This window comes from Kogia breviceps, chromosome 11 (assembly GCF_026419965.1).
Source record: "Kogia breviceps isolate mKogBre1 chromosome 11, mKogBre1 haplotype 1, whole genome shotgun sequence".
NCBI classification, from domain to species: domain Eukaryota; kingdom Metazoa; phylum Chordata; class Mammalia; order Artiodactyla; family Physeteridae; genus Kogia; species Kogia breviceps.
Genome location: NC_081320.1, coordinates 88,004,228 through 88,031,390, shown reverse-complemented (window position 1 = coordinate 88,031,390; position 27,163 = coordinate 88,004,228). Strand labels below are relative to the sequence as shown.

The 27,163-nt window shown below is 45.8% G+C and overlaps 1 protein-coding gene across 1 annotated transcript in view; it reads right to left on the bottom strand.

Moving 5' to 3' along the window:
• The window catches only part of APOB (apolipoprotein B), a 39,994-nt gene that overhangs the window by 3,374 nt on the left and 9,457 nt on the right, over window positions 1-27,163 (bottom strand). The window contains exons 9-26 of the mRNA XM_059079137.2: window positions 26,787-27,006; window positions 25,815-26,042; window positions 25,476-25,593; window positions 25,238-25,384; window positions 24,319-24,530; window positions 23,823-24,060; window positions 23,080-23,256; window positions 21,082-21,273; window positions 19,387-19,554; window positions 18,733-18,944; window positions 16,011-16,193; window positions 15,186-15,307; window positions 12,097-12,307; window positions 11,346-11,521; window positions 11,036-11,223; window positions 10,414-10,559; window positions 8,255-8,628; window positions 179-7,741 (exon numbers count right to left, since the gene is read on the bottom strand). Of these exons, the coding sequence (XP_058935120.1) occupies window positions 179-7,741; window positions 8,255-8,628; window positions 10,414-10,559; window positions 11,036-11,223; window positions 11,346-11,521; window positions 12,097-12,307; window positions 15,186-15,307; window positions 16,011-16,193; window positions 18,733-18,944; window positions 19,387-19,554; window positions 21,082-21,273; window positions 23,080-23,256; window positions 23,823-24,060; window positions 24,319-24,530; window positions 25,238-25,384; window positions 25,476-25,593; window positions 25,815-26,042; window positions 26,787-27,006 (10,875 nt within the window). The remainder of the gene's footprint in view (window positions 1-178; window positions 7,742-8,254; window positions 8,629-10,413; window positions 10,560-11,035; window positions 11,224-11,345; window positions 11,522-12,096; window positions 12,308-15,185; window positions 15,308-16,010; window positions 16,194-18,732; window positions 18,945-19,386; window positions 19,555-21,081; window positions 21,274-23,079; window positions 23,257-23,822; window positions 24,061-24,318; window positions 24,531-25,237; window positions 25,385-25,475; window positions 25,594-25,814; window positions 26,043-26,786; window positions 27,007-27,163) is intronic.

Below are 27,163 nucleotides of genomic sequence, written 5' to 3'. Positions count from 1 at the left end.
GTAGGTTTTCAACGGGATGGTTTTCACAGGTGGGGTATACATGTGTCTCCTTCCCGCCTCTTTTCAATTTTGCTATAGAGAGCAATTTTGCTTCGAGTCATATCTAAATACGTAATTATTTATTCACCACTCGCACTAAAGAAATAAAGCACGTAGGGGAGGCGGGACATTTCCTTACCGTTTAGGTCATATTCCAGGAACTGAATGGTGGACCTGCATGTGGAATCCAGGAATGTTTCAACGCGATCTTCTTTATTTTTCAAACCAGCCCTCCAAGTGGCATTATACAAGGGAGAGGCCACCTCAAAATGTGCAGTCAGTGTTCCAAAGGAAGGAATGAAAATGCCAGCAGGCACAGAGAACTTCATGGAAGGAATCTTAATCGTCTGCTCAGGCACAGTGGTGGTTGGCAACTCGAAGTCTGCAATGTGGCTGGCCACCACATTTAGATCCAGAACAGCACTGCCAACCGAAATACTTTGTGGAAGGGTGAAGTGGGACACGGTTAACTGAGATGCAGGTACAGTGACCTCAAAAAAGGGAACTGAGGAGACTTCTGGTTTAGAATATTGTGTTAACACATCAACTTTGGGGAATTTCACTTTGGGTAGTGTTGGTATGTTGAGGGCAAATGGCAAAGTACTTAGCTTCTTGTAGATTTTTATTTCACTGAAGTCAAGTATGTAGGATGGAACCTGAAGATCTGTAAAGGGGATGTGGAATGTCGGTGTGATGCGAACGGAAGTTAGGTTATTTAGTTTCAGTCCGGGAATAATGAATTTATCAGCCAATTCTCGCACGGGGATAGAAACAGGATAGCCATTGGGGTTTTTGGTATATACGAGGGCAGTTGAAGCACGGAGATACTGTTTCCTATCATTGTTGGTGGTTACATCCAGCTTTAGGAGGTCCCATAAGCTCTTGTCATAAACGGGTAGGACAGCATCTTTGAGGAACCACAGGTACCCTTCTAAGGAGCCTGCCATGTCAAGGCGTGCCTCATCTTGGTCATTGGAAAGCTGTATGTTGTTCTGGAGAGACCCCGAATGAACCTGGACCTGACTTTTCCAGCTGATTTTCTGGTTCTCGGTGTTAGCATTCAGGGACACTTCCTGGCCAAGGTAACTGATATTAAGGAGGGAACTGGGCTGACGTGCATGGACCTGAACAAGGGCTGATACTTCCCATAGGGAAAGTTCCAGGGTGGCTTTGCTTGTATGCTCTCCAGATGTTAAAAAGAGGCCCCCTAGCTGTAAATGGTTTTTCGTAGTTTGTTCCCAGATGGCATATATGCGTTGGAGAGTGGTTTCTCCAGCAACGTTTTCTTTTACTTCAAGGTTCCAGATACCATCTACTTTGGAAGCTCCTAGCAGCTTCACAGAAGATCGAGTACCCTTGGGATTCAAGTAAGTGCTGGCCTCACTGGCAAGAGTTCCTGAATATTCCTTTGAAAGGATAAAAGCCTTGACACCTCCTCTGGTAGATGACTCAATGGAAAAGTAAGAGGTGAGACATTCTAAGCTGAGCTTGTGGTCAAACGCCCCCGTAGCAGTAGTGTACACATGGGGCCAACTGAAATCATACTTTAATTCAATGGATGAAGAGACAGTAGGTTTTGACTTGGTATTTCCATTAAGTTCTTGCTTGAAATTCATTCTCAAAAGTGGAATTTGGACTCTTGCAGTTGTTGTCATGGATGCATCCATGTTTTTCTTGGTGAAGCTAACAGTACTGTCATGAGTGCCCTCCACGAGTCTGTTACTCAGAGACAAAGCTGTGGCTAACTTCAACCCTCTTTTCCTCGTCAGACTTGAGGTGCCCTCTAATTTGTACTGCAGTGCATCAGTGACAGAAGAAGAGGAAGTGAGAAAATGAGCCACAATATCTGATTGGTTATAAAGACCAACATTGGTATTCAGTGTGATGACACTCGATTTAAAGGAAAAGTCATAGGTAATATTGCCCATGGCTGGAATTAAAATTTTGTTTGTGGTATTCAGTACTTTGAACTCTGGAAGAGAAAGCTCAAGAAGATTCCTAGGGACCTGAAGGGTTGGAAGCTCTAGGAATGGCAGGGCTAATGTGTATGAGGGCACATAGACGCCAGAACCCGGGATGGTGATGCTGGGGGTGCTGATCTCTTTGGGGATCACATATCCGAATGTCAGCATCTTCACTGTGAATGGAGACACTTCAATGTTGGTAACTGGAATAGTGTATCCAGGAATTTTATAGATCCTGGGTTGCTGGTTGAGGGATTTTTCAACCTTGTACTTATCAAATGTAACTTTTGCTTCATTGTAGGATTTGATAAACAAATCTGATGCCTTGTTTCTGACTGTCTCAAAATGCCTGTTGAAGGAATTGATGTTACGATTGATAAATGCATAAAACACATCCAGAGGAACTGGGATGGAATGCTTGTCTTTGTTTTTCTTATACTGAGCCTTTACACTTAAATCGAACGATTGCTTTGTTGTTTTCAAGAATTCCTTCAAGCCTGTCTTTTCCCATAAGGAGACATCTTTCACCTGGGGCGTTGTGAGCTTTGTATAAGGTAGAGTCATTTCGGGGATTGTTAAAGGAATGTTTAAAAAATCCAGGTTGGCTTCTCCATTTATCCCTATGTGGGCCTCAATGCTTTTCTCATTGTTTCCAGCAGAGAAATTTTGATTGTACTTATACTGATTGAACCTGGCACTTGCTTGCCAACTCGCTTGCTGGGCACTAGGACTCAGAAACAGTGCATAATTATTCAGAAAGTCTATCTTCCCTGTCAATTTTAATGGAAAACTAACTCTCAGGTTCCCTTCATTGTTTGTGGATGCGGTAAGCGCACGTGGCTGTGCTGAAAAGAAAACAGAATTTTTCAAAGTTCCAGTAACCTTTCCATTTAAACGCGCATCATGGTTGCCAGTTACCTCTGCCGTCCCTTCTCTAAGCAGTACCATGCCTTTAGCAGTTAGAACACTGCGGCCCAAGTACTGGCATTCGGCTTGTGACTGGATTTCAAATTTAGAAAAGTTGAGGAAGCGAGATTCATAAACTATATTTTGGCTTACTCTTAGGTGTTTGCTATTGATCTTATTAGACAATCCAAAGGACGTGATGGGTCCTTCCACAGTAAAGTTACTTTGGGATTCATGCGTTCCCTCGTCTGAGAATCTGTGGCAGGCCAATTTCCAGGACCCTCTTCCAGAAGAAGTCCATGCTAGGTGTCCAGCTTCCAACAGGGTCTTGACTTCACTGCGCAGGTCAGCCTGGCTGGAGAGGTCCAGTTTGGGGATGTTCAATCTGTGGAAGTACTTTGTGTTGCTGTCCAGGGTAAGCTGATGATTTATCTTGACGAGCACACCGTTACTAAGCTCCAGTGTATTTTTTTCTGTGTGTAAACCTGCCATTGTGTTTGATTTTCCCTCAATAGCATTTCCAACAAACAGCACTTCACTCTCATGCTCTGTTTTCAGGTACTTGCTGGAGAACCTCATAGATTCCTTCAGAACCAGCGGATTGATCTTAGGGTCTGAAAGTTGGGCATTTGCTTGAAAATCAAAATTGAGAACTTCTAATTTGGACTCTCCTTTGGCAGTGACAGAAGCCTCAATCCCTGCCTGGTTCGCTGAAGCAGTTACATTCTGAATGTCAGCATTTGCATCTAATGTGAGAAGGGGAGATTGGATTTTCAGAATGCCATGCAGCTTGCCAAAAGTAGGTACTTCAGTTGTGTGTGAGATGTGGGGAAGCTGGAATTCCGGTATGTGAAGGTCAGACACTTGAAAATCTGTAACATTCAGATGCGGGATGACAAATTCTGGAATTGTGATTTCTGGTAAATGGAAGTCTGGCAGGGGGATTCCGGCAAGAACCGTGTCCACCCCGCTCAGATCCCTCAGGTACACTTCCGGGACCGGCCACCGCAGCTCACTGTTCAGCATCTGGTCAATGGTTCTGATGATCTTTGTCTTTATTTCTACCAAGTCAACTGTAAAGGAAGGGATGCGGAAGGTACCGAGAACAGTAAATTCTGGTGTGGAGAACCTGGATGGGATTTTTATATCTTTCAACTTTTTGAAGTTGATCTGAACGGATGGAATCTTCAGATCTGTCAGGGGGACAGTGAAGCCAGGTGTCTGATATGTAGCCTCCTGAAGGGCACGGAGACTGACTTCAAAGGCAGGTATGGTCCCGAAGGTGGTCTGGATTTGGGGAACAGTGAACCCTTGTTCTACTAGTGTTTTCAGGTTTTTGGCCCAGTCTTGGAGACGATACTGTTCTGCGAAGTCAGTAAGGTTCTTGGCAGCAAGAGTCCACCAATCAGAAATGTAGGTGACGAGTGTGCTGTAAACCTGGCCAACTAGGAACAGGTATCGCTGGGCTTCCTGCTGCATATCCATTTGATACACTCGGTCTCGTATATCTTCCAGGGTCTCTTGGAATTTGGCTTTCATGTGAACTACAGAAACCTCCTGTAACCAATCAAAGAATAAGGTTATTTTGGTGGCCTTTAGGTTTTCCAGATGGATTGAGACTGTGGCCTTGACATCCTCTGTAAACAGTTTTAGTGCTTTAGCTTTCTGTGGAAGTCCCAGAGCCTGAATTTCACCGTTGATTCTCTGAGTCACCTCACGAATTCTGTTATTGGTTTCATCTACAAACTGGTGGTAGTCAAATGACCTTAATTTCTTTACCAGCATGTCAAGGAATCTGTTTATTTCTTCAATGAATTGTTTAAAAGACAATGCGTCAAGCTGCTTGAGAGCATGGTCGGTAAACCCAATCAGTTCCTCAACAAGATCTGCCATCTTGACTTGTTGTAGGACACTGCTTAGCTTCTGAACAGTCTCCTGCAGCTGATATTCGTGGGCCCACTGCACTGATTTATCCATTAAAACCTGGATGTGGTGGTCTATTTTATACGTCTCAGTGAACTTATGGACCGTGACTCTGAAAGCATTGATTCCCTCAATTACTTCAGAATCTTCAAAAAGATTTGTAACACAGTATTTGACATGCTCAATAATTTCCTTTATTCTTTGAAATGAGATTGTAGTTCTCAACTGATCTAAAAGCACTCTGACATCAATAGCTTCAACCTGTTGTTTGACCTTTTCAGCAAGGTGCTGGATGTCTACATTCTGAATCTGTGCATTGAGCTGCTGCAATTTTTCTCGTATCTGGATTCTGATTTGATACCTAGAATCCACATTTTGAATCCAAGATGCAGTACTACTTCCAATTTTGTTAAAATCAATAGTTTCAATAAAAAGACACAGATCATGGATTTTTTTTAGTACAGTTACACGGATATGATAATGTTCATCAAGAGTTTTCCATTTTTCAATGATTCGATCAATAATCTTAGCAATAGCTGCCTTAAAATCATGTAAATCATAATTATCTTTAATATACTGATCAAATTGTATCACATATGTTTGTAGCTGAGATAGTTTTCCATTAAGGTTGATTTTGGCATTGTCTAATGCGATCTGCAGATCATTTTCTGTAATTCTATAATTTTCTGTGAAAGCAGTTAGTTTCTCCTTGGCTCTCAAAACTTGTTTCTCCCAGTCGAATGCATTCAGATAATCATTAACTTGCTCTGGGAGTCTGTCCAAGGCTGCTATGTGTTTCCTCACGCGTTCATCAACATTGATGTGTTTCAGTTCTTTCTGCATAGCTTCCAGTGCACCTATGACTACCTGTCGAGTCTTCTCAAAACATTCTGGCAGGATCTTAAAGAATGGGAGGTTGATGGTGTGAACATCTTGGTTCTTATCATATTTTACAGAAGCAACAAGAGTGAATTCTTGGGGCTGGTCAACAGCGTCCCTCAGCTCTAAAGCGTCAATGACACTGACGGGCTCGCTGAGTAAAAGTGGCACTGTAATAGGGGAGTCCAGCACAGTGAGGTCAGCCAGCGCTCGTCCACTGAGCTCAACGCCAACTTTGTCTTTAGTGTTGTAAGCACTGAGGTCCTGGCTGTATTCGTTTTGGTTCCACTGGGTCTTGAGTTTCCAGGTGCCTGTCTGCTCGGCCAGAGTGAGCAGGGCACTCATCTTATGATCAAGAGCAGTACTGATGCTCCTCCTGGACACGAGATGGTGACTTGTGGATCCTCTGTAATCATGAGAGAAAGTAAAGGCCAGAGGTTCCGCTTTCAACAGGAATTTGCTATACAGCTGCCCAGTGTGTGCTCCCCAGAGAGCCAGTTTCCCATTGCCATTTGTATGCGTGTCGACGGTCACTGTAAATGGGGCCGCTGCGGAGTGGAAAACATTGTTGAAACGCAGGGAGTCCGAATTGTAGCTGGTACTGATGTCAACGGTTGAAGCAAGCCCAGCGATGTTAGTGCTGAGCCGATGGCTGAACTCTGTCCCCTGCACCTTAGCTACAGTGTCTGCTTTATAACTTGCTGATAAGTCAGCATAAGAAAGAGTGTAGATGTGTTTTAGCTCATTATTCTGGTAGGCTCCTTTTATGGTCCCACCTACATTCAGCTTCAGAGGTTCAAGCCGTAATTTTCCGTTGTGGGTCATATCCAGAGCACTGAATTTCAAGTCATTGTTGAAAGTAGTTACCAGGGAATAGGGCTGTAACTGTAGATTAAAATTTTGCTTATAAAACTTGTCAGAGCTATAAACGTTGTCAAGTTTGGAAGAGAAGTCCAGTGCTGACCCTGCAATGTTCAGATTGTTTGTGTGGTCAAGTTTCATTTCAGCGTATGAGCCCATCATGTCATTTGAAAGCTTGAGTCCTTCCTGGTTGATTCTGAAGTTGAAAATGTTTTTGCTGTCGACCCCCAGAATCATGGCCTGATACGCACTCCCCAGTGACACCTCTGTGAGGGTAGCTCTTCCATCTAGACTGAATTTTGCATGGTGGTCCCGGAAGCGGCCACTTGTTGTTAATTTCAGGGATGCCCCCGAGAGGCCAAGCGCGGCATTGAGTTCATTCTCCAGCACTAGGGGACTGTACTTCAAGTTGGTCATTGCACTGGTAGACATTCCATCTTGGACAATCCTTAGTGTTGCCTTGTGAGCACCACTATTAACTCTGTCAGTGCCCAAGATGTCAGCATTTAACTCAAGACCATGGGAGTTCAGTGATCCAGAAAGCAGGGTGAAGAACTTCAGTGACTTGTAATCAGCCTGGTACTCAGAACGTAGCAATGCACTTTGCTTAGAGAAGGTCAGATCCATCTTGTTCGAAGTGGCAAAGTCCTCGTACTTCCCATTGGTGTCAGATTTCAGAGTCAGCTCATAGTTCTCATATTTCAGGGAAGCGGTATTTTTCATGAGGCCACCTTGCAGATCCAAGGTGGAGGTCATAGAGACTGTTCCATCTTCATATCTTCCTGTTATCTGGTTGGTGCCCTGGAGGTAGGAGGAGTTAAACCTCAGGTTGGATTCTCCACGTAGCTGGCCAGTGGTGGGATCCCTCTGATAAGACAGGCCATATGCGCCTTTAGCGTAGAACGAAGAGGCTCTGAACTGCCCATCGATCGTGACTTCTTTGACATACCGATGCTGTTTCTTTTTTGAGTCGAAATGGACTGAAGCAGATATCTGTGGTCCCCAGGCACTCGACGCATCGAATGTTAGAAAACCTTTTGAGGCTGGATTGTTTCCAGTGTTCTCTACGTGACTGAATTTGACATGTGAATCCAGGAATTTGTGGTGTAGAGACCCATCACCTGAAAACGTGAGTGTACTCCTGTGGTCATACGTTGTTTTTGCAGATCCTAGCATAAAAATCAAAACACATTGGTTAAATGAAGTCATGTGCTTCCACAACAACTTCTATGTTGAAAGTCTTTCAATAAGAAAGTCCCATTGGTCTGGGTCAGTTGCGCAACAGTCTCCTCCATTTACGACATGAGCACAAAATCTGAGAGCGAAAGGCATTCCTCCTGGAAGCCTTCCCTGACCACCACACACCTTGCGGGGTTCCCTCGTCCTCCACTTACACACTATACCCTGTCACAGCACCTCTCGCACTCTGAATTCTAATTGCCAGTTTATCCGTTTTCTCTGTTAACTGCCTAGTAGAATACTTGATACATAGGTGTTTAATAAATACTTCCGAAGGAAGAAAGGGAGGGAGAAAGGAAGGTAGGAAGGAAAAAAGAATAGGGTTCCAAGTAGCAAGAACAATGTCTGCAAGAAAGCCCAAGTTCTTCCCTTCCTAGAGGAGGCCAGCCCACTGGAACCTGCAGCAAATTCGCTCTGTGAGCCTCCCCTCGGGCAGCGCTCACCTTGCACGTGGTAGGAGAGCAGGTCGACCACGGCGTCTGCCTTCACATGGCACTGAGCCTCGAGGCTCAAGGGGTCTGTGCTGGTGTTGCCGCCAGTATAGGAGGCGGACCAGTTGTAAAAGTTACTGTAGGTATTTGTGGAGAGGTCTAGAACCCCCAAGAGAGGCACCCGCAGTTGATACAACTTGGGGATTGTAAAAGTGGGGACTTGGAACTCTTGAGACGGCAGGTGGAATCCCACAGGCTGGAAGTTGAGGGCCGGTGTCCGAATAGTCTCTAACATCTTTAGATCTTGGGAGGATTTGCCACCAAAAGGCAAAGGGATCTCAATGTTCACACTGTTCTTGTTCAGGGTGTATTTGATCCGACCGTCACTGAAATGAAGAGCAAAGACAATGTCCCCACAGCCAGACAGCAAGACCTCGAAGTTCTCTGCCACCTGACCTTCTAAGCGACAGTGCATGTGTCTCATTTCCAGTCCTGTACTGCACTGCTCTCCCGCCGCTCTCTGGGCCTGGCATCCCTTGGCTTTAACCTCTACATACAAACACTCACATCCGTTCAAATCCCTCCCAAGAGCTGTGTCCTTATTTCTACCATCCCATCTCAGCCATAGTCAATTTCTCTTGTTCTTATAGTGACACAGTCGCTTCCACCTATCAAAGATCTTTTCATCATCTGCTTACATATCTAGCACTTATCTGTTCATTTGTCAGTGTCTACACAGTGTCCTCCTGTGGGGGAAGGATTACACCTTATCCAGTTTTTATTTCCTCACTGCACCTAATCTAATCTAGGACCGCACACAGCGGGTACTTGATACGTATTTGCTCGACTGAATTGAGGCATCTTGACGTGTGGAAAGAGCACAGGCATCAGTAATCTTGAGTTATAATGTTACAGTATCATCAATCAGTGGGAGCTATGCTAGTGAATTCGCCTTTCTGAGTCTCAGTGATGTTATCTGTGTAGTGAGGATAACAGTACCGTTTCTGCTGATCTCACAGAGCTGGTCTTGGATACGAAATGAGAAAAAATACCTAAAAGCACTTTGCAATCTTTTCAGTACTATGCACATACAATGGACTATTTTGACAACCCCCAGGAAGAAAGTAGGATGGCAGAGTGTAAGGGTAGTAAACAAATAACTATTCATTGCATTACTCCATCAAGGACTGGATGCTGCCTATCCAGATCCCAACATTCACGGTAAGATCCCATGCTTGATAAGGCCCCACCCATTTCTAAGGTCCTGTGGTCCTGCCTTTTCAGCACAGCACAGACAAGACTGTTGGTTGGAAACACTAGGAGTGAAGGAAGAGGTTCCTGGGTCCTCTGAAGCTGCCACTTTTTGTCTCTTATCTTCATATTTTGTCCATATGAGTGCTTTGGTGGATTTTAGCCCTTTCACACACTTACCTGGTCTATTAAACTCTGCTACCCAGACACAGACTATGGAAAGGCCCATGTGACACAGGCCACTTGTTTTCTAAACCCTGAAGATAACACAGAGAACAGTCAATCCAGAACAGACTGTAGTCTTTTCAGCTCATGCTCTGATTTTTAAATTTTCATGACAGAAATCGAAGCATCACATGTATTTCTGTAAGTACAGAAGGGGACCGAGCATTTTACAATCTGACTTCCCCATAAGGATGATGCTATTTTGCTGAAGTGACATATGCTCTCAGAATGTGCCTTCATTCCATGCCCAATGGCTGTTCTGACCCTCTGAGCTCAACAGCAAGCCTGTAGCCAACAAGTCTGCCAGCCACTCTTGAATTCTCCACGATTATGAGTATATCCTGGTCCTGAGCATAAGGCGAGCTCACTTATAGCAGAGGAAAACTGAATGGCTTTCAAATTCAGTTTTAAAACTAAGTGAATAAAACATCTTAGGGTGAAAGTACCAGAATCTCCTAATTACTTTCTTAGGTTTGTTTTTGTTTTTTTTTCTGACTGGGTTCGCATTCACATTCTGACCTCATATTTAATAACGCAAAAATGCTACAATGTTTATGTGACAGTTACTAATCTCCTTAAAATGCTTACCTTGTTTCCCTTAAAAATGTAAATTTAAAAAAAGTCTAAATCATGCTAAGTAAAATCTTCCATTTACTTCTCATGGTTCAAGAAATTTTTCTGGTTCCTCTTTTTACCTTTTTAAGAAGAGGTTTTCTGGGATGTGGAAGTCTGGCAATTCCATTTTCTGGAGGTACAACTCTTGTAGGCCACTGAGATGATCTTGCAAATTCTGGGCGTAAGGAAGATTCCTCGATGCCTCCTGAAGCCATGTACTTGTTGCCTACAAAATAATAGAAGTTTTAAAAGCAATGGGCATGGATGGGCATCAAACACAATTAACATCAGGTGATAATCCATATTTCACAGCTCGATCATTAAGCAGGATGGTATACTCAAAGTTAAAAAATAAATCATAAAAATTATGAATTTTGGCTGTCAGTAATTAATCTCTTCCTGTATTTTATAAAAGGAATACGTAGCACAGTCAAACCCCTAGTCAGCGTCCTGAAGCTCCCTGTGATATCTTAGGCGCAGGCAACTCTTCTGCTTAGTAGTATTCATTTGGTATTTGCAAATATAGCCTTGTGTAACTGGGTAACTATGCATACGTGAGTGCTGCTTTTTCTCCCCAGGAATTCCCTGGGAGTAGGAAGCATGGCTTTATCCATCTTTGGATACTCTTTCACCTAACTCAGAGTTGACTGTGTTATGAGCACTTATAACTGCGTATTTATTGACTGGCTGATGTGTACTTACATCTGCTAATTTGGAACCCATGTTCCGGAAAGTCATGTCTAGTTGAGGAACTCTGTGATCCAGGAGACTATTGGCATACATATACAAACTTCTAGGATAATCAGAGAGATCCACAGGGAAACTGGAAGCTGCTTTCTTGGTATCCACGTTGGTGCCTGCGTTCCATTCAAATTCAATCTTCTCCTCATCTGAAAACACACACGTGAAATAGTTGTCAGTAGTGCCAGGTCAGCTCCGGCCCGTGGCTGTCAACACTGCCGTCGAGTACACCGTGCTCTTGGAAGTGCTCCCGTGGGGAAGACGTGCTTACCATAATGCCACGCCACCTTCTTGGAAACTGTTGAGCCATAAGCTGTAGCAGATGAGTCCACCTGCAGGAGCAGTTTTGAGGGAGACCACTGGGTGAGGATCTCACTTCTGGCTTCTGCTTGCAAACGGGGTATGGAGATAACGCCTTTGATTTTGCCTTCCTCCTTCCTGTCATAACTATTGAAACAGAAAAAGTTGACATCAGTGACTCCATTCATTCCAAAGAGACAGGCAGGGTTCGATGCAAGTTCCATTTGTGGTGCTGAAAACAAGATACATGAATGGCTCAGAGAAATGACCAGAGATTGAACTCCTTAACTTCTAAAGCTAACTGACTACAAATTCAGGACACTCCAGGGAGGTATGGGAGAGAGAAGGTTTTCGAGAACTGTTTGAATCCCGCTCTACCATTTACTAGCTCTACTGCCTTGGCTAAATTATTTAACCCCTCCAAGCTACCATTTCCTTATCTATAAAACAGGGAAACTCATACCTATGTGCAGTTTATTATGAGGGCTGAGACAATGTCTTTAAAGTACCCAGTATAGCGCCTGATGAATAGTAAGTACCCAGTGAACGGTAGGCAGATCCAACTGGACGTGTGCAGAGGGTCACAGTGTTGAGGGCTCTGTCTGCCCCTTGAAGTGCAGACCACCCCTTGGTCAGCTTTAAAGCTGAAAAGGAAGAAAGGAAGGAGCCACAAAGGCCCACAGCTCAGGTCAGATCCCCCCCCACCCTTGAGCCTTTCTTACCTCAGATGGCCGGTGAGGGTGACCTCAGTGATTTTCTTATTCTGAACGTCCAGGGTGAGCTTGTAAGACTTCTCTTCCTTAGCCGATTCATCACGAACTCTGAGGACTGTCCCAAGGTCAACGTCAAAATCTGGAATCTGGATTTCACTGGACAAGGTCTTCCTCTGCCGGTTGTATGTGAACATCATAGTAGCCTCGGTCTGCTTCACACCTGGAAGAGTGTACAAGAGAGTCAAGACGTCTATTCAGAAGATGTGTTTAGGAAGGAAAGAGAGAGAAAGAGGCAGAGAAGCCTCAAGTACTCAATGTGCTCCAATGAGGACACAGTTCAGGATTTTACCTTCAATTTTTAACTCAGTGGCACTTGCACATTTGTTCAATCTGTAAGTGTTTATGGATTGCCTATCACGTGCTAGGCACTGGAAGCCCCTGCCCTCCTGGAACGGACGTTCTAATGGGAGGGGTACAGACAATAAGCAAGTACACTATTTATGTCAGGTGGCAATACATGTTGGTTAAGAAGAAAAGTAAAACCGGATAAGGTGATAAAGGAGAGAAAGGGATAGAAGAGGTGCTATTTCACGTGTGGTGGTCAGGGAAGTTCTGACAAGAGGATTTGTGGGCAGAGTCCGGAACGAAGAGAGAGGCTGAGCCACGCTGCATCCTGCGGGGAGAGCCTTCCAGGCAGAGGGAATCGGAAAGGCAAACGTCCGGATGTGAGGAAAAACTCAGCGAGCTCAGGGACCAGCAAGAGCTCGGAGTCCTTCTGTGTCAGGCACACGTGACACCTCGGGGTGATCGTCTGCCTACGACACCCTTCCTGGGTCGCTGCCACCCTGCCCTGCCTTCCCCTCTCCCCGGCTCCTCCTGTCCTTGTCACAAGACTTCCAGGTTTCCTTCAATTCACAGGTGTACCCATTTTATATCTCTTGTAAAATCGTTACTTGACACTTTTATTCAGTACGTGCCCCCTGCGTGCCCCCCCCTTTCCTGTGGGCTTTGTTTTCCTTGTTGAATTTTCTGACACATTATTCCTACATAAAGAATCTTCCAAAGTGAACATTTAAAACCTGCGCCTCCATCTCAGGACGTGGCGGCCCTGTTCTTCAGCTGCTCAGGCCAAAAACTTCGAGTCGTCCTGATTGCCTTTCTTCTCTCACCCTGGACCTCTACTGTATCAGCAGATTGTGTCTGCCCAGCCTTCAAAACGTGGCCGAGGCCAACCGCCTTTGCCACCACCGCTCCAACCCAAAGCACCGCCGTCTCTGGCCTGGGTTACTGTGACGGCCTACATACTAGTTTCTCTGCTCTTGTCCCCCTCAAGTCTTTCTTCAACATAAACGTAAATCAAACAGTAGCTTCTTCAAGAATAAACAAATAGGACATAATCAAACTTATAACCACAGCAAAGGAAACCATAAGCAAAACGGAGAGACAACCTACAGACTGGGAGAAAATATTGGCAGACGATGCGGGCAACAATGGCTTAATTTCCAAACGTACAAACAGCTCATGCGGCTCAAAATCAACCCAAGTCAAGAACAACCCAATCGAAAGATGGGCAGCAGAACTAAACAGACATACCGACGGCAAACAAGCACGTGAAAAGATGCTCGGCGCCGCTAATTATTAGAGAAACACGAATCAAAACTACAACGAGGTATCACCTCATGCCAGTCAGAATGGCCGTGATCAAAAAGTCTAAAAGTAACAAATGCTGGAGAGGGTGTGGAGAAAAGGGAACCCTCCTGCACTGTTGCTGGGAATGTAAACTGGTGCAGCCACTCTGGAGAACAGTATGGAGGTTCCTCAAAAAACTAAAAAAGAGACTTACCCTACGACGTAGCAATCCCACTCCTGGGCATATATCCAAATTAGACAAAAACTCTAATTTGAAAAGATACATGAACCCTAATGTTCACAGCCACACTATTTGTAATAGTCAAGACGTGGAAGAAACGTTAAGTGTCCATCAGCAGATGAATGGATAAAGAAGATCTGGTATATACATACAACGAAATACTACTCAGCCATAAAACAGAATGAAACACTGCTATTTGTAGCAACATGGATGGACCTAGAGATTATTGTACTAAGTGGAGTAAGTCAGACAAAGACAAATATCATATGCTATCACTTACATGGGGAATCTAAAAAAAAAATACAAATGAACTTATTTACAAAACAGACTCACAGGCTTAGAAAACAAACTTATGGTTACTAAAGGGGAAAGGGGGTGGATGGGTAAATTAGAAGTTTGAGATGAACAAATACACAGTACTACATATAAAAGAGAGAAACAAGGATCTGTATAGCACAGGAAACTATAGTCAATATCTTATAATAATCTATAATGGAAAAGAATCTGAAAAAGAATATGTCTATATGTACAACTGAATCACTTTGCTGTATACCTGAAAGTAACACAACATTTTAAATCAAGCATACTTCAATTAAAAAAAAGATAGTAGCTTCTTACTTCACTCCTCGTAAAAACTAACATCCTTACACAGCCTAGAAGACTATCCTTCCCTCACGACCCCCTACCTCTCTGACTTCATCTACCATTTTCCTCCCTGATCTCCCTGCTTCAGCCATACCGGCTTCCTTCCTTTTCCTCAAACACAGTAGCCATGCACCTGCCTCAGGGCCTCTGCACCAGCTCGCCCCTCAGCCGGTAACGCTCTTTCCACGTGGCTTACCCCCTTCCCTCCTTCAGGTCTCTTTTTTATGCTCCCTTTACCGGTGAGGGTTTCCCTTACCATTCCAAATGGCACTGGCCTCCCCCGTCCTTCCTCCTTGCTGCCACGCCTGACATTCCCTAGACCCCTCTGTGCTCTGTTCTTCTCCCCAGCACTAATCTGACTTTCTGAATATTTACTTGTTTGGTCGTTTACTATAAACTCCACAAGGATGGGGACTTTCTCTCCATTGTTTACTATTCTAGCCTCAGCTCTCAGAGCAGGCCTGACACTTATCTGGCACTCAGTAAATATTTGTTAAGTACATTAAATTCAATATATTCTGCCTGTGAGTCCTGGACCTGAGACCAAGCGCAGAGATAGAGGGACCCTTTTCTGGGCACTTGCCTTTTGCCTGAGTTACAAACTTCAGCATGTCCACCAAAGCTTCACCGTCTCTCTGGAGTTCGTAGAATGCCCTGGCAGAATACTGCTCTACTTCTCCTGTTGGCTTCAGTTCCAGTTCAAATCTGAAGATGTTACAATGCGTGTGATGCATAACGTTAGAGCTTTCATGGTGATGACAACGTCCCCCAAACAAGTCAGCCTCAACTGCAACAAAAATCTGGTCCTTATTTAACATTGTCTCTTGTCCTTAACTAATGATGATCTTTATGATCCCCTCTCTGAAACCCCAAGGCAAGGGCAGATCCCAGGGTGCCTGGGGTTTTGGGACAAGCAGGAGTTGGTTGGTTGTGTCAGCAAAGCTGAGAACAAGGATAAGACTTGTCCTATAAGTCTTATTTTAATTTACTTTAATTTTATTTTTTGGCTGCACTGTGCTGCATGTGGGATCTTAGTTCCCCGACCAGGGACCGAACCTGTGCCCCCTGCGGTGGAAGCGTGGAGTCTTAACCACTGGACCACCAGGGAAGTCCCTCGTTGTTTATTTTTTGAGCGAAGACCTCCCTTAGGGGTCATGACGCCTCACTTTCCAGCACCGCCCCACTCCTACCCACCTATGAAGACGCCCAGCCCTAGACTCAAAGGTTAGGTAGGTACCCTTCAGGGTGTGTTGGGCAAAGGACAACTGTTCTAAATAACCAAAGGACAGTGCAAATTCCTGAGGCTAGTGACGCGACATCTACAACACACAGCATTTTTTCTTGGCCTTCGGTCGCCATAAGGTAGGAGGTAAGCACATGCTGGGTGCAGACACTGAGCATCTCTGACCTGGTGTCCCCAGTCAGCGGGTAGTAGGAGGAGGAGTCTGTGGAGCTGGCGTTGGAATAAGCGACCGTGGTGCAGTAGTTCAGGCCAATAAAGAAAGGCTTGCAAGCTGACCAGGACTGCCTGTTCTCAGCGAGAGGCGGGATCGCTTCCGTTTTGGTGGTAGACACCAGATGCAATGTGTTACTGGTGAAGGAAGAAAAAACCTGAGTTATCTTCAAGTCATGGACCGAAATGAACATCGCTGATTCTCCCAGCGCAAACGGCCCCCTTATCCTGCCCTCTGTCTCCCCTCTGTCCACACCCGCCTCAAATTCTTTGATTTACTCAGAAACAAAGAATAGTAAGAAGAACATCAACAAGGCTAACAATCACGGTGACCCTTACGTTTCTCGAAACAACTTGCACTAAGTTCATCGCATTTGTTCTCTGTAGTTTCCGCAACGGTGGGCATTAAGAGTCTCCTTTTACAGAGGAGAGAGGCTCAGAGGGGTGAGTAACGATCCCTGGGATCTGACCTCAGGGCTGCCCCTTCCTTCCTAAAGTGTGGATAAGAGGTGTCCTGCTTCTCTTTCATCCGAAATCTCTCTCTGCTAGCTTCTTTCCACCAGCATTAAACATGCTCAAGTCTCTTCTCCCACTGTGTGCGCGCACACACACACACACACACACACACACACACACACACACACACTTTCCTTCCCTTCTAGCCCCCTCTTGTCTCCCTCACACTCAAGAAATTTGTCTGCCTTTGCAGTCTCCACTTTCTTTCAACACCCATCTCACTGAACAGGCATCTGACTTTCACCCCCACGGTGCTCCTGGAGCTGCTTTCATCAGCGGCTCCAATCCGCTCCAAAGGACATTTTGAGGCTTTGTCTTCCTTGATCTCTTGGAAGCATTCAGTAGAGTTGCTCACTTATGGCCAGATTAAGACTTTTGAGTCCGAAACCCCTGAAAAGATTATGGTATCCTCCTCCCAAGTATGTACTTAAAAAAATTAGTAAGTGCCAGAAAGTTCAACAATGTCCTGATTTCATCCAAGGAGGAAAGGAACTTCGATATATCATGTTCTTTTCTCAGTACCGTCTCCTCCTCTTAGGGGGTGCCCTAAGACCAACATTTGCTGGTGGGCTGGAACCCTAAGTGCCAGCACTGGCCTGTCTGTGGGGTGACCCACCCCGTGGCCACTCCTGGGCTTCTGTGCCCCTTTAAGGCCTTGGTCATCCCTTCTCACTCGTTGCTGCTTACTCCTCTCCCCTTCACATGTGTCTATTCTGCCTGTTTCTGTCCTAGTCCCTCACGCCTTACTCTATACTAATCGCTGTTGGACTTCAACGACCGCTATGTGCCAGTGATGCCCAGATCTGTATTTATAGCTCAAACCTTTTCACTGAGCTCAGACCCACTGGTCCGTTGACAGCTGGGTGTTCTCGTCGGCCGTCTCACAGGACTTCCAGTGCAGCGTGTTGAAAACAGAATTCGTCACTGTCCCCCACGCCAGCTGCTCTTCCTCTTTAGTCCTTATTTCAGTGAAGGGCACCCCTGACTCCTCTTGCCTCTTTCTCCGCGCCCCCCCCCACGCCCACCATATTCAGTCAGTCAATCACCGAGTGCTTGTGTTTCTACCTCCTAAGGACTTCTGGGGTTGGCTCACTCGTCTGTCCACCTGGCCCTTACGGGGTGTGGCCACCACCATCTCCCTCCCGTATGTGATTGTAACAGGCTCCTGACTGGTCTCCCTGCTGTCAGTCACGCCTCCTTTCCACCCATTTCCCGCTCTGGAGCCAGAGTTTGCTAAAGCACCCACCTTATTTTACTGATGCTCCCACTCTAAACCCTTTGCCTTCAGAAGAGCCCAATCTCCCTAAGACGGCTCACCAGACTGACCCTTGCCAGCCTCTCACTTCCTCTCTCACCGTGTTCCCCGTGTACTTGACCTCATGGAATTTCTTGTAGTTCCCAAACCGTATATCATTTATCCTTCAGTCCACCGCATGTGCTTTTGTCTTTGCCTGGGAACACTCATTCCTTTCTCTTTTGTCTGCATAACGCCGACACAGCTTCCAGGGATCAGCTCGAGTGTCGCTTTCTTCAGAAGGTTTTCCCTAACGGCCACACGCTCCGTGATACGTAATTTCATGGTCCTCTCCTCCTTCCTCTAACCGAGCCCTCACTCGATAGTCACTGCTTGCCTCACTATATTTGAATCGACAAATTAATGTGTCCAAAATAGGGCAACTAAGGTAAATCAACGTTTGAAGATTTCATTGAAAATGGAGCTCTCAGTAGGAGGCTGCATCCCATAATCAGGAGAGTAGGACTTCCATGCTTTATGCACTGAACTAGCCACTGCAAATCGGTATGGCCTTTGGTGGTTTTCCTGGGAAGAATACCCATTTCCCAAAGATGACTTCTCCATAGCTAGCGCTTCTGCAGTCTCAAAACAAACAACAAGAAAACACAACCTAACAGCAACTAATTCATCAGCAGGTCTTAGGTCTCATCTTAGTAAAATGTGAAAAGTCGAGGAAACTGTAATTATACACTGAGTCTAGGCCAGGTTAAAAATAGGTAATCCGGTACCTTCTCTCTCTCCGCCCCACCCCCCGCCCAGATCCCCTGGGGCCTGAATTATCGCAATCAGCCGTCTCCCCTGGCCAAACCCTGCAGTCATAACCCTTTCTTTTCAAACCGGCGCATGAGACCTAACGGGAAGAAGTACCTGCCACCGAGCAGTGTGACTGGCCTCTTGGGAGAAGGAACGGTGAACTCCAGCTGCCCAGCTTTCAGGGCTACTCTCGCCTCCAGGCCTGTCTCGTGGAAGAAGTTGGTGTTCATCTGGACCCCGCTCCGAGCAAAGTCCGGAATGATGGTGCTCATGCTCGTCACAAACTCCACAGACACAGACGGCTTCGTCACCAGTTCTGCCTGTATCTGAGTCACAAAACAACCTACTCAGCTTTGTTGAATAACCCCAGTCCCCTGGAGTCAGGTTAACCATCCTTCCCACCCCTGGGCAAATATCTCTGGATGGCTCACACCAGAGGAGACATTACTGAGATTCGTTTGTGGGAGGAAAAGCCAAGTTCTCAGTCCTCCAGGGCCAGACTGATACCCAGGACTAGGAAGTGCCCAAGTTAACGTGAAGCATAACAAGACACAAGGACGACAGAAACAGCTGAGTTCTGTGCCCGAGCAGAGCTAGCAAGGTGGTGCACCCTAGTGGAAGCCTAACGTTTGTCATGAAAGTTAATGAGGTGATTCCAATGGTGATGCACTTCGTCTTGAACTGGAAACGCATTTTGAAAATTGCACAAGACACCCACCCCGGAGGAAAAGAACAACCTAAGGAAGGAAAAAGTGGACGGAGTCTTACATTGGCTACTTCCAGTTTCACTCCAGCCTTGATTCCAGGAGTGATGACTCCGGAGGAGGACACCTGCAGTTGTAATCCAAGTCCGGTGGGGAGTTCAAAGGCATTGTCCATGAAGATGTAGTGAAGAAACAAGTCACCCTTTGAACCTTTCGTCACGAGCTCTTTAATCTGTAGATCCGACAGGGGAGATGAAAAGTACACCTCATCGAAGTGGGCTTTGTGAAATGCGACCTCCCCCCACCATTAGACAATGGTTATTCTTCTTTATCCAGGAAGGAAGGGACCAGCATATTTTAATTAGCTGAATGGTTTAATAAGTAAAGATGAATGATTATTGATTTCAACAAATTGGGATACAAAAAATTGCCCTGTGTAAATATCATGTTCTTTTCAACTGGTGACTTAGAAGGCATTTCAGAATATTTCTGGGCCTCTGAGATTTGTGAACTTTAAGTATCACTGCATAGCATGGCTTAATTCTGATTTTCTGGAGTCTAAATGTAAATGAGGGTTTACTTGCAGCACAATATATTATGGTAAAACCAATTTTTAAAAACTGATGAGCTGGGACTTCCCTGGTGGTCCAGTGGCTAAGACTCCGTGCTCCCAATTCAGGGGGCCTGGGTTTGACCCCCGGTCAGAGAAATAGATCCACGTGCCGCAACAAAGAGTGCGCATGCTGCAACTAAAAGGTCCCGCACACTGCAATGAAGATCCCACAGGCCACAACTAAGACCCAGCACAGCCAAATAAATAAATAAATATTTTAAAAAATAATTAAAAAACCCCCAAAACTGATGAGCTATTTAGATGACGTACATTTCAGTATGCATTGTTCTTTGTTCTTTATAACACATCTGCAAAATAACTTGAGATGTCCTTTATTAAAGCCACATTATTATTCATTATATCCTAGGAGGTATACTTGGATATTTTCTCCCTTTTTAATAAAGTAATAATTATAAAAAACTATAGGGACTTCCCTGGTGGTCCAGTGGTAGAGAATCTGCCTGACAATGCAGGGGACGTGGGTTCAATCCCTGGTCAGTGAACTAAGATCCCATATGCTGTGGGGCAACTAAGCCTGCGCACCACAACTACTGAGCTCACGCACCTCAACTAGAGAGCCTGCGTGCCGCAAACTACAGAGCCCATGCGCGCTGGGACCCACGCGCCACAACTACAGAGCCCACGTGCCGTGCTCTGGAGCCTGCACGCCACAACTAGAGAGAAGCCCACGTGCCGCAACGAAGAGCCCGCATGCCACAACTAAGACCCGACGCAGCCAAAAAAAAAAAAAAAAAAAAAATCTCTAAAAAAAAATAACCTATAGTTCATATTTAGATAGTGGATTACCGTTTTCCACATATGTTGTTTCATAATCACTGCATCATTTCAATATTAAGAGGAACCTGTAGCATAGGTAGAGGGAGACACACTTAACACTTTTCCGGATGAACAAATGAACGCTGTTACAAGATACGTCTAACATGATGAATAGCTTAATTTCTAAATGTTATCAAATCCTTAGGAACCAAGAATCTTCTTCACTGAAATTCAAGGCAAACCTGCCTCTCTGAAGGAAGTACAAGCACTTTCTCTGGTTTGTGTGGCTGGGATCTTAAGGGAGCCTGGGAGATCTAAAAGGAGCCCAGGCTAATCCCGTCACCCTATGACGGGGCCTGGCCTGCTTACCATCTGAGGGACCCCCTGCAGGGTACGGGCACCGTTCAGCAGCAGCCTCCCCAGGAGCTGGAGGTCCTGGAGCTTGACAAAGCCAAGCTCTTCGCCCAAGATGTGGAGGTAGGCTCTGGCTTCTGGGAAGTCTTTGGATTTCAAATCTTTGATCAGCTTCTCAGCGTTGAGCATAATTCCGTTGACCATGTCCTGGGATTTTAACAACAAAATGTCTAGTGAGGTGTGAGTGTTGTCAAACAAATACCCACAGATTTAGATGTGGGACCTACCTGCTGCAGCCGTGATGGGCCTAAACACACATGCTCAAGGCGGGGGCACAGGGCAGACACTGAAATCAGGCTCCCACCTTTTCTCAAAAGGTAGGTAGCTCCTCCAGACTGAGACGAAGAACGCTCAGGGACAACGGCGCTTCCACTCTGTTTTAAACTTGAATGATGTAGGTATAGTAAGGGGCATCTCTCCTCTCCAGGACGCCAGGATCCCAACGGCTCCCCAAGATTATAAGACCCTCTGTCTGCCAACTCCTTCCCTGCTTACTCCCTCTCCCCTTTGATGAGGCAAAAACACTAGGGGTTTCTTGGGAAAGCATAGCTGCTATATACATTGGCCAAAAGCTTGAAAAACACCTGGCCTAGGTAAGTTCTTATCTAGGTAAGTTCTTAGAGATAAGAATTCCATAGACTGATGCTTAGGCACTGAGGAAGAAAAGAGTGATTGATTGAAAGGCTCCAAACAGATCAAAGACCCTTAGCCTCAAGTGGAGGTAAGTAAATTAGAAGACGGAGGCGGGACCATTTGCGAGCATGGAGGAGTAAATTACGGCCCTGCTTCTCAAACTGAAATGTGCACACCAGTTCCTTGGGGGTCTCGTTATAATGCAGGTTCTGATTCAGCAGAGCCCAGTAGGGCCTGAGAACCTGCATTTCTAACAAGCTCTGATGTGATGCAATGACGCCCACACTTTGGGTAGCAAAAAGCTAAAGCATAAGAAGCTCCAGATCATACAATCTGTTTTCTACTCCTTAAGTGGAGGCTTATGCTAGCTTCAGAGAAGATTTTGCTCCCATAAGCTAGTGCACTGGTGTGGGTGAGAGCCAAAGAAAGTAGTTATTAATAATGAAAACACAAACCTACTAGAGCATGGACTTGAGGATATGGGGAGGGGGAAGGGTAAGCTGGGACGAAGTGAGAGAGTGGCATGGACATACATACACTACCAAATGTAAAACAGATAGCTAGTGGGAAGCGGCCGCATAGCACAGGGAGATCAGCTCGGTGCTCTGTGACCACCTAGAGGGGTGGGAGAGGGAGGGTGGGAGGGAGGGAGACGCAAGAGGGAGGAGATATGGGAACATATGTATATGTATAGCTGATTCGCTTTGTTGTAGAGCAGAAACCAACACACCATTGTAAAGCAATTATACTCCAATAAAGATGTTAAAAAAAAGAAAATATGAAATTAAAGAGTATAATACTATCTGCTTCTTGAGTAATCAATATAAGAGTCAGGCACTTCGCTTCGCTTTTTACATACTTCAGTTCATTTAGTCTTTAAATATCCTCGTGAAGGGTATGGATTATTATTAGCAATCTGGGGATGTGGAAACAGACATAACATCAAGGAACTTGCCCAGGTATGCAGAGCTTGAAGAGACTGAGGTTAGACTTCAAACCCATGCCCCAGAGTTCACACTATCATGAACTCTATGTTAGAGAGCCTCTAAGTATGTTAGAGAGGCCTCTAAGTATGTTAGAGAGCCTCTAAGTATGTTAGAGAGGCCTCTAATGAGTCTGGATGTGATGTGGGTAGACTGAATCTCCAGGAGGCCCTTACCTACAGAGGATACTGGCTCTTATCCTCACTGGACTGGTTAATAATAGCCATAGTTGTCACTTCAGCTAGGTAGCACCTTGGTGACTTCCAGGCCTAGATAAGAATGTTTTTCGCGTTGAAACCCAAAGCTTTCGTTGAGAGGATGCTTAACAGAAACATACCTGCTCACGTGTATCAACTTTGTTGTAGCCAAAGTGATCCACCAAGACCTTGGAGACACGATCAGGAATTTGACCATCAACCCAGTACAAAGCCTTGTTGACACTGTCTGGGAAAAATCCTTGCTTCCCAAAAAGAGCTTCCAATGTTGGCTCAAAGCCTTTTCCTTGCAAACCAATCTGAGAAAGAAGATCAGGCAAGCAAATGCCATCATGTTTCTCTGCTGTCTGTCAGCCTTCCATTCCCCTCTTTATGCCCAATGCATTAAACAAGTATTCGGTGACTCCTACAGGGCAGGAGCTGAGCTTAGCGCTCCACGTGAGCTGCCTTATTTAAATCTCACCAGAATCTTGACAGGCAGAACTTAGCACATGCCTGTTTTCTGGAAGAGGCAGCTAAGGTTCAGGGAGCATAAATAGTTAAACCGAAGATTCAGAGTTGGGAGTGGACTTGGGGTTTGAACCAGAGCCGTCTGACTGCGCAGCCCATGCACTTCCTTGGATTTGGGGTCTAAGGGCTTCTCTGAGACATCTGCGTTGCCATTCATATAAGGAGTCATGCTTCAGGTGGCCCCTAGTGGGGAGGCAGGAAGGTGAGGGAGGAGGGAAAGAAGTGATGGCACCACTGCCTGATGATTCTCCTTCCACTGCAGCTGGCTCACGGCTCCCTTGACTGGACTTTATGTTTATGATGTAGAACAGAATGGCCTAGAAAACAGAAGACTCCGCTTCAATCTCACACATACCTCAAAGAGGTCAGCTGGAGCAAATCCAAAGGCTGAGAGGGTCATTTTCAGCATGCTTTCTTTAGGAAGGTAATTACTTGGGTCAAATATAAGATTCCCTTCGATTTTGCCTGAGACTGGGTCAAGTGACGGAAGAGAAATAGATTTGGAAAGGTGATAGTTCCGGGAGAACTTTTTGAAGTCCATGACGGTTGGAAGTTGAGAATCTTTCAGAGCTTCTTCCACTAACGTTTTCAACCTAGACGAAGAGGGGGAGGATATTGTGAGCCGACACACATCACGTTACTCTTCCACCCCCAAGTAAACACGGATTTCCGATCGCTACCAAACTATTTGGGTTTCATTTGCCCCAAGAGCTTGGCTCAGATCTGCCACCCTTTCGCCCAGATGTTTGTTCCAGAAGAAAGAACAACGTATGAAGGGCCCGCAGCGGCTAAATCAGAATCGAGGTTTGGAATTTCAGCCCCCGGTGGCAGGTGGGGACGACGTCACTCACTCCCGGACATGCAGCTCTTCTGAGTTTAAGATGTTGGCGATGTGGGAAGCCACAAAGTTCTGCACTTGTTCATTCTGTTCCCGTGGGAGGACTTGGGTGATTTTGTTAATATCCGACTGGGAAGGGCCGCCCATCAGCATGAGATAGGCAGCCAGTCGCTTATCCCCTGGAGAGCTGTCATCGAGGAAAGTCTGAAGTAGGACTTCCCGGACCTGTGGCCAGAAGAGGAGACTGTTATCACTGTCAGAACACGGAACATGCCCGGCAAACGTGCCTGGTCTTACGATGCGCAAGTTGAATTTCTCTCTAAGGATCCTTCAAACGCTGGTACCGAACCTTCTTGCCTGTGTTCCCCCCAGAGCAACCCGCTCAAGGAAGGGTTCTCAGAAGACACCTATCAAATGCATGTTGAATTCAAGTGCATTAAGATACACAAGTTATGGCCAAGTTACAACTTGTCGGAGATCTGCCACTAACTGAAGATAAAGTTGTTTTAACGTAAATTATCTCAATATGAGGAAAAAGGTGGGAAGGGACAGTGCGAATTTGGTGCTAATAAGTAAGTCAGGTTGTCTGCAAAGCTCTGGAGCCACTGCCACTTTCTGGGGCCAGTTTGACTATCCTAGTCTAGGGGAACCGGGGAAAAATCAGACATGTTTTCCCAAGATGGGGGCAATGGTCAGTCTGGCGGGAGGACAGCACATAGTGAACATCTCGCACTCCGCCTGCCGGAGTAGCAACAAGCTCAAACACTTCTCTCACGTCCACATTCCTGCTAGGCAGTCACCAGGTGTGTTGAAAGTTGCAATTAAAAAGCAGTAGAATAAAGTCGCTAGGATGAGGAGATTTAGAATCTCATTCCAAATCCTTGTCAGTCTGAGTAAACTCTTCACTTTCAGTCCTCTTCTGTGGACTTTACCTCGTGTCTGAGCTCCATCTTCCGCAGGGCCTGGATGGCAGCCTTCTGAACCAGCAGTGATGGCTGTCTACTTCTGATGCATTTCAGGACTGAGGTTAGGAGTTTTGGGGTTAGTTGCTCCATGGTTCTACCAATATTTCCAATGACCTGCATTGAAAAGAAACAAGAGGGAATCAGGGCACAGAAGAAGTGAGGGGTGTACAGGAAAACCGCATAGCATACAAAAAACTGAAAATACCCTCAGAATCAAGTAGGTGTGATCTTCGTTCCCAGTGCAGTCATTGCTAATCTGTTCCGACAGGTAGTCAGCAATTTCCAGCAGGTCCTGTGTCCCCGCAGGGTTTGTCTTATGATAGCTACAGAATAAGAGGTAGGATTCAGCGAGCATAGCCAGATTTATCTTGAAGTGTACACTTACATTTGCTGATTTCTTATTTCAGATCATTACTCTCAAAATGAGCAGCGGAAAAACAAAAGAGTAAGCATCATAAGTTGAAAGTGGAGGGAGGGTACAAACTTAATACAGAGAAGCGGGGTCTTCCTTAGCTCCTATGAGGAGAACCAGTGTAAAACTCACTTGTTGATCACGTGACTCAGAGCATAAAATGTGGCTCGGCTCTGCTGCTCCTTTGCCATGTCAAAGATTGCCTGCAGCCTCTCGGCAGAGGGCTTTGGGATCAAGGCCACCAGGTAGGTCACGACATCTATCAGAAGGGGGTTGGCTTTCTCACTTTTCAGCCACTGGAGGACGTGAGTGTAACACAGGGGCTGTCCGCATTGAATCAAGGCTTGTAAAGTGATGGGGCTGAGAAGAAACGGGCAGAGAAAGTTAGAAGCATCACCTTCTAGGCAGCTAAGGTATCCTTGGCCATGGTGTTCCCTCCGTCAGGCATGCCCTTACTCCCCTTAGTCACAATCCAAATCCAACCATCTTCCAAAATCTAACTCAGATCCCTAGAACCAGAAAGCCTTCCCTGTAAGCATTATCCACTGGAGAAGCACCACGGAGCAAAGTCTGAAGAAGGACCCCCTGGACTCAACATCCAGAGAGGCCTGTCATCCTTTGGTCAGAACACAGAACATGCCAGGCAAACACTCGTCCAGTCCTCAGTCCCTCCTCTGATCTGCACAGCACTAACAGTGAGTGCATTGGAGCAGAGAGAAGGCACGGTGTTATTTTGTTTGCCTGAGTTCTCTCTCCTCTAGCCTATAGGCTTCCAGAAGGCACAGACTTCTTTTTCTCTCAAACACTCCAGGGTACCCATTATAGAACTAGGAGTTAGAAGATGCACATCAAAATGTGGGAAATAGTTCCCTCCCGCCTTAATACACAAATATGTATCTACCTTGGATGCAATGTGTGTATGTGTGTATTGCCCATGGAACCCCAGACACCTTAGCTGATATTTCTCTATCCAGTAAACGTTAACCGACCGACGGGGTTGGAAATTTCAATGGTCCCTGAGATTCTCTGTTTGGCCGAGGTCTCAGCCAGCCACCACAGGTGTATAATCTATGAAAGATTGAGCTGCGACCATTCAAGAGATACCTGGACACCTCGATCAGCTTTGGCAAGAGGGCTGTGACTGCCTCTTTGCTGAGGGCTCGCAGCTCAGTCACCAGTTTGTGGAAGAGGTTAGCTCTCTGGGCATTCTGCTCGGAGACATGCAGTTTCTGCAGCTCCTGCAGGGTCTTCACGATGGCCTCGGCCTGCTTCGGAGGGGATGTGGACTTGGTGCTCTCAAAGGCAAGACCCACCGCCTCGGTACCTGGAAGGAGGAACGTGTCAGAGGGATTCTGACTTACCCATGCTTCTCACCCTCATCTTTCTCCTGGAAACTGGAGATCTAGGAGGGGTCAGCAAAGGGGAAAAGAAAAGAAAACTATCCAGTACTGTACTTGATGCCCATTATGTATCTATCTGGC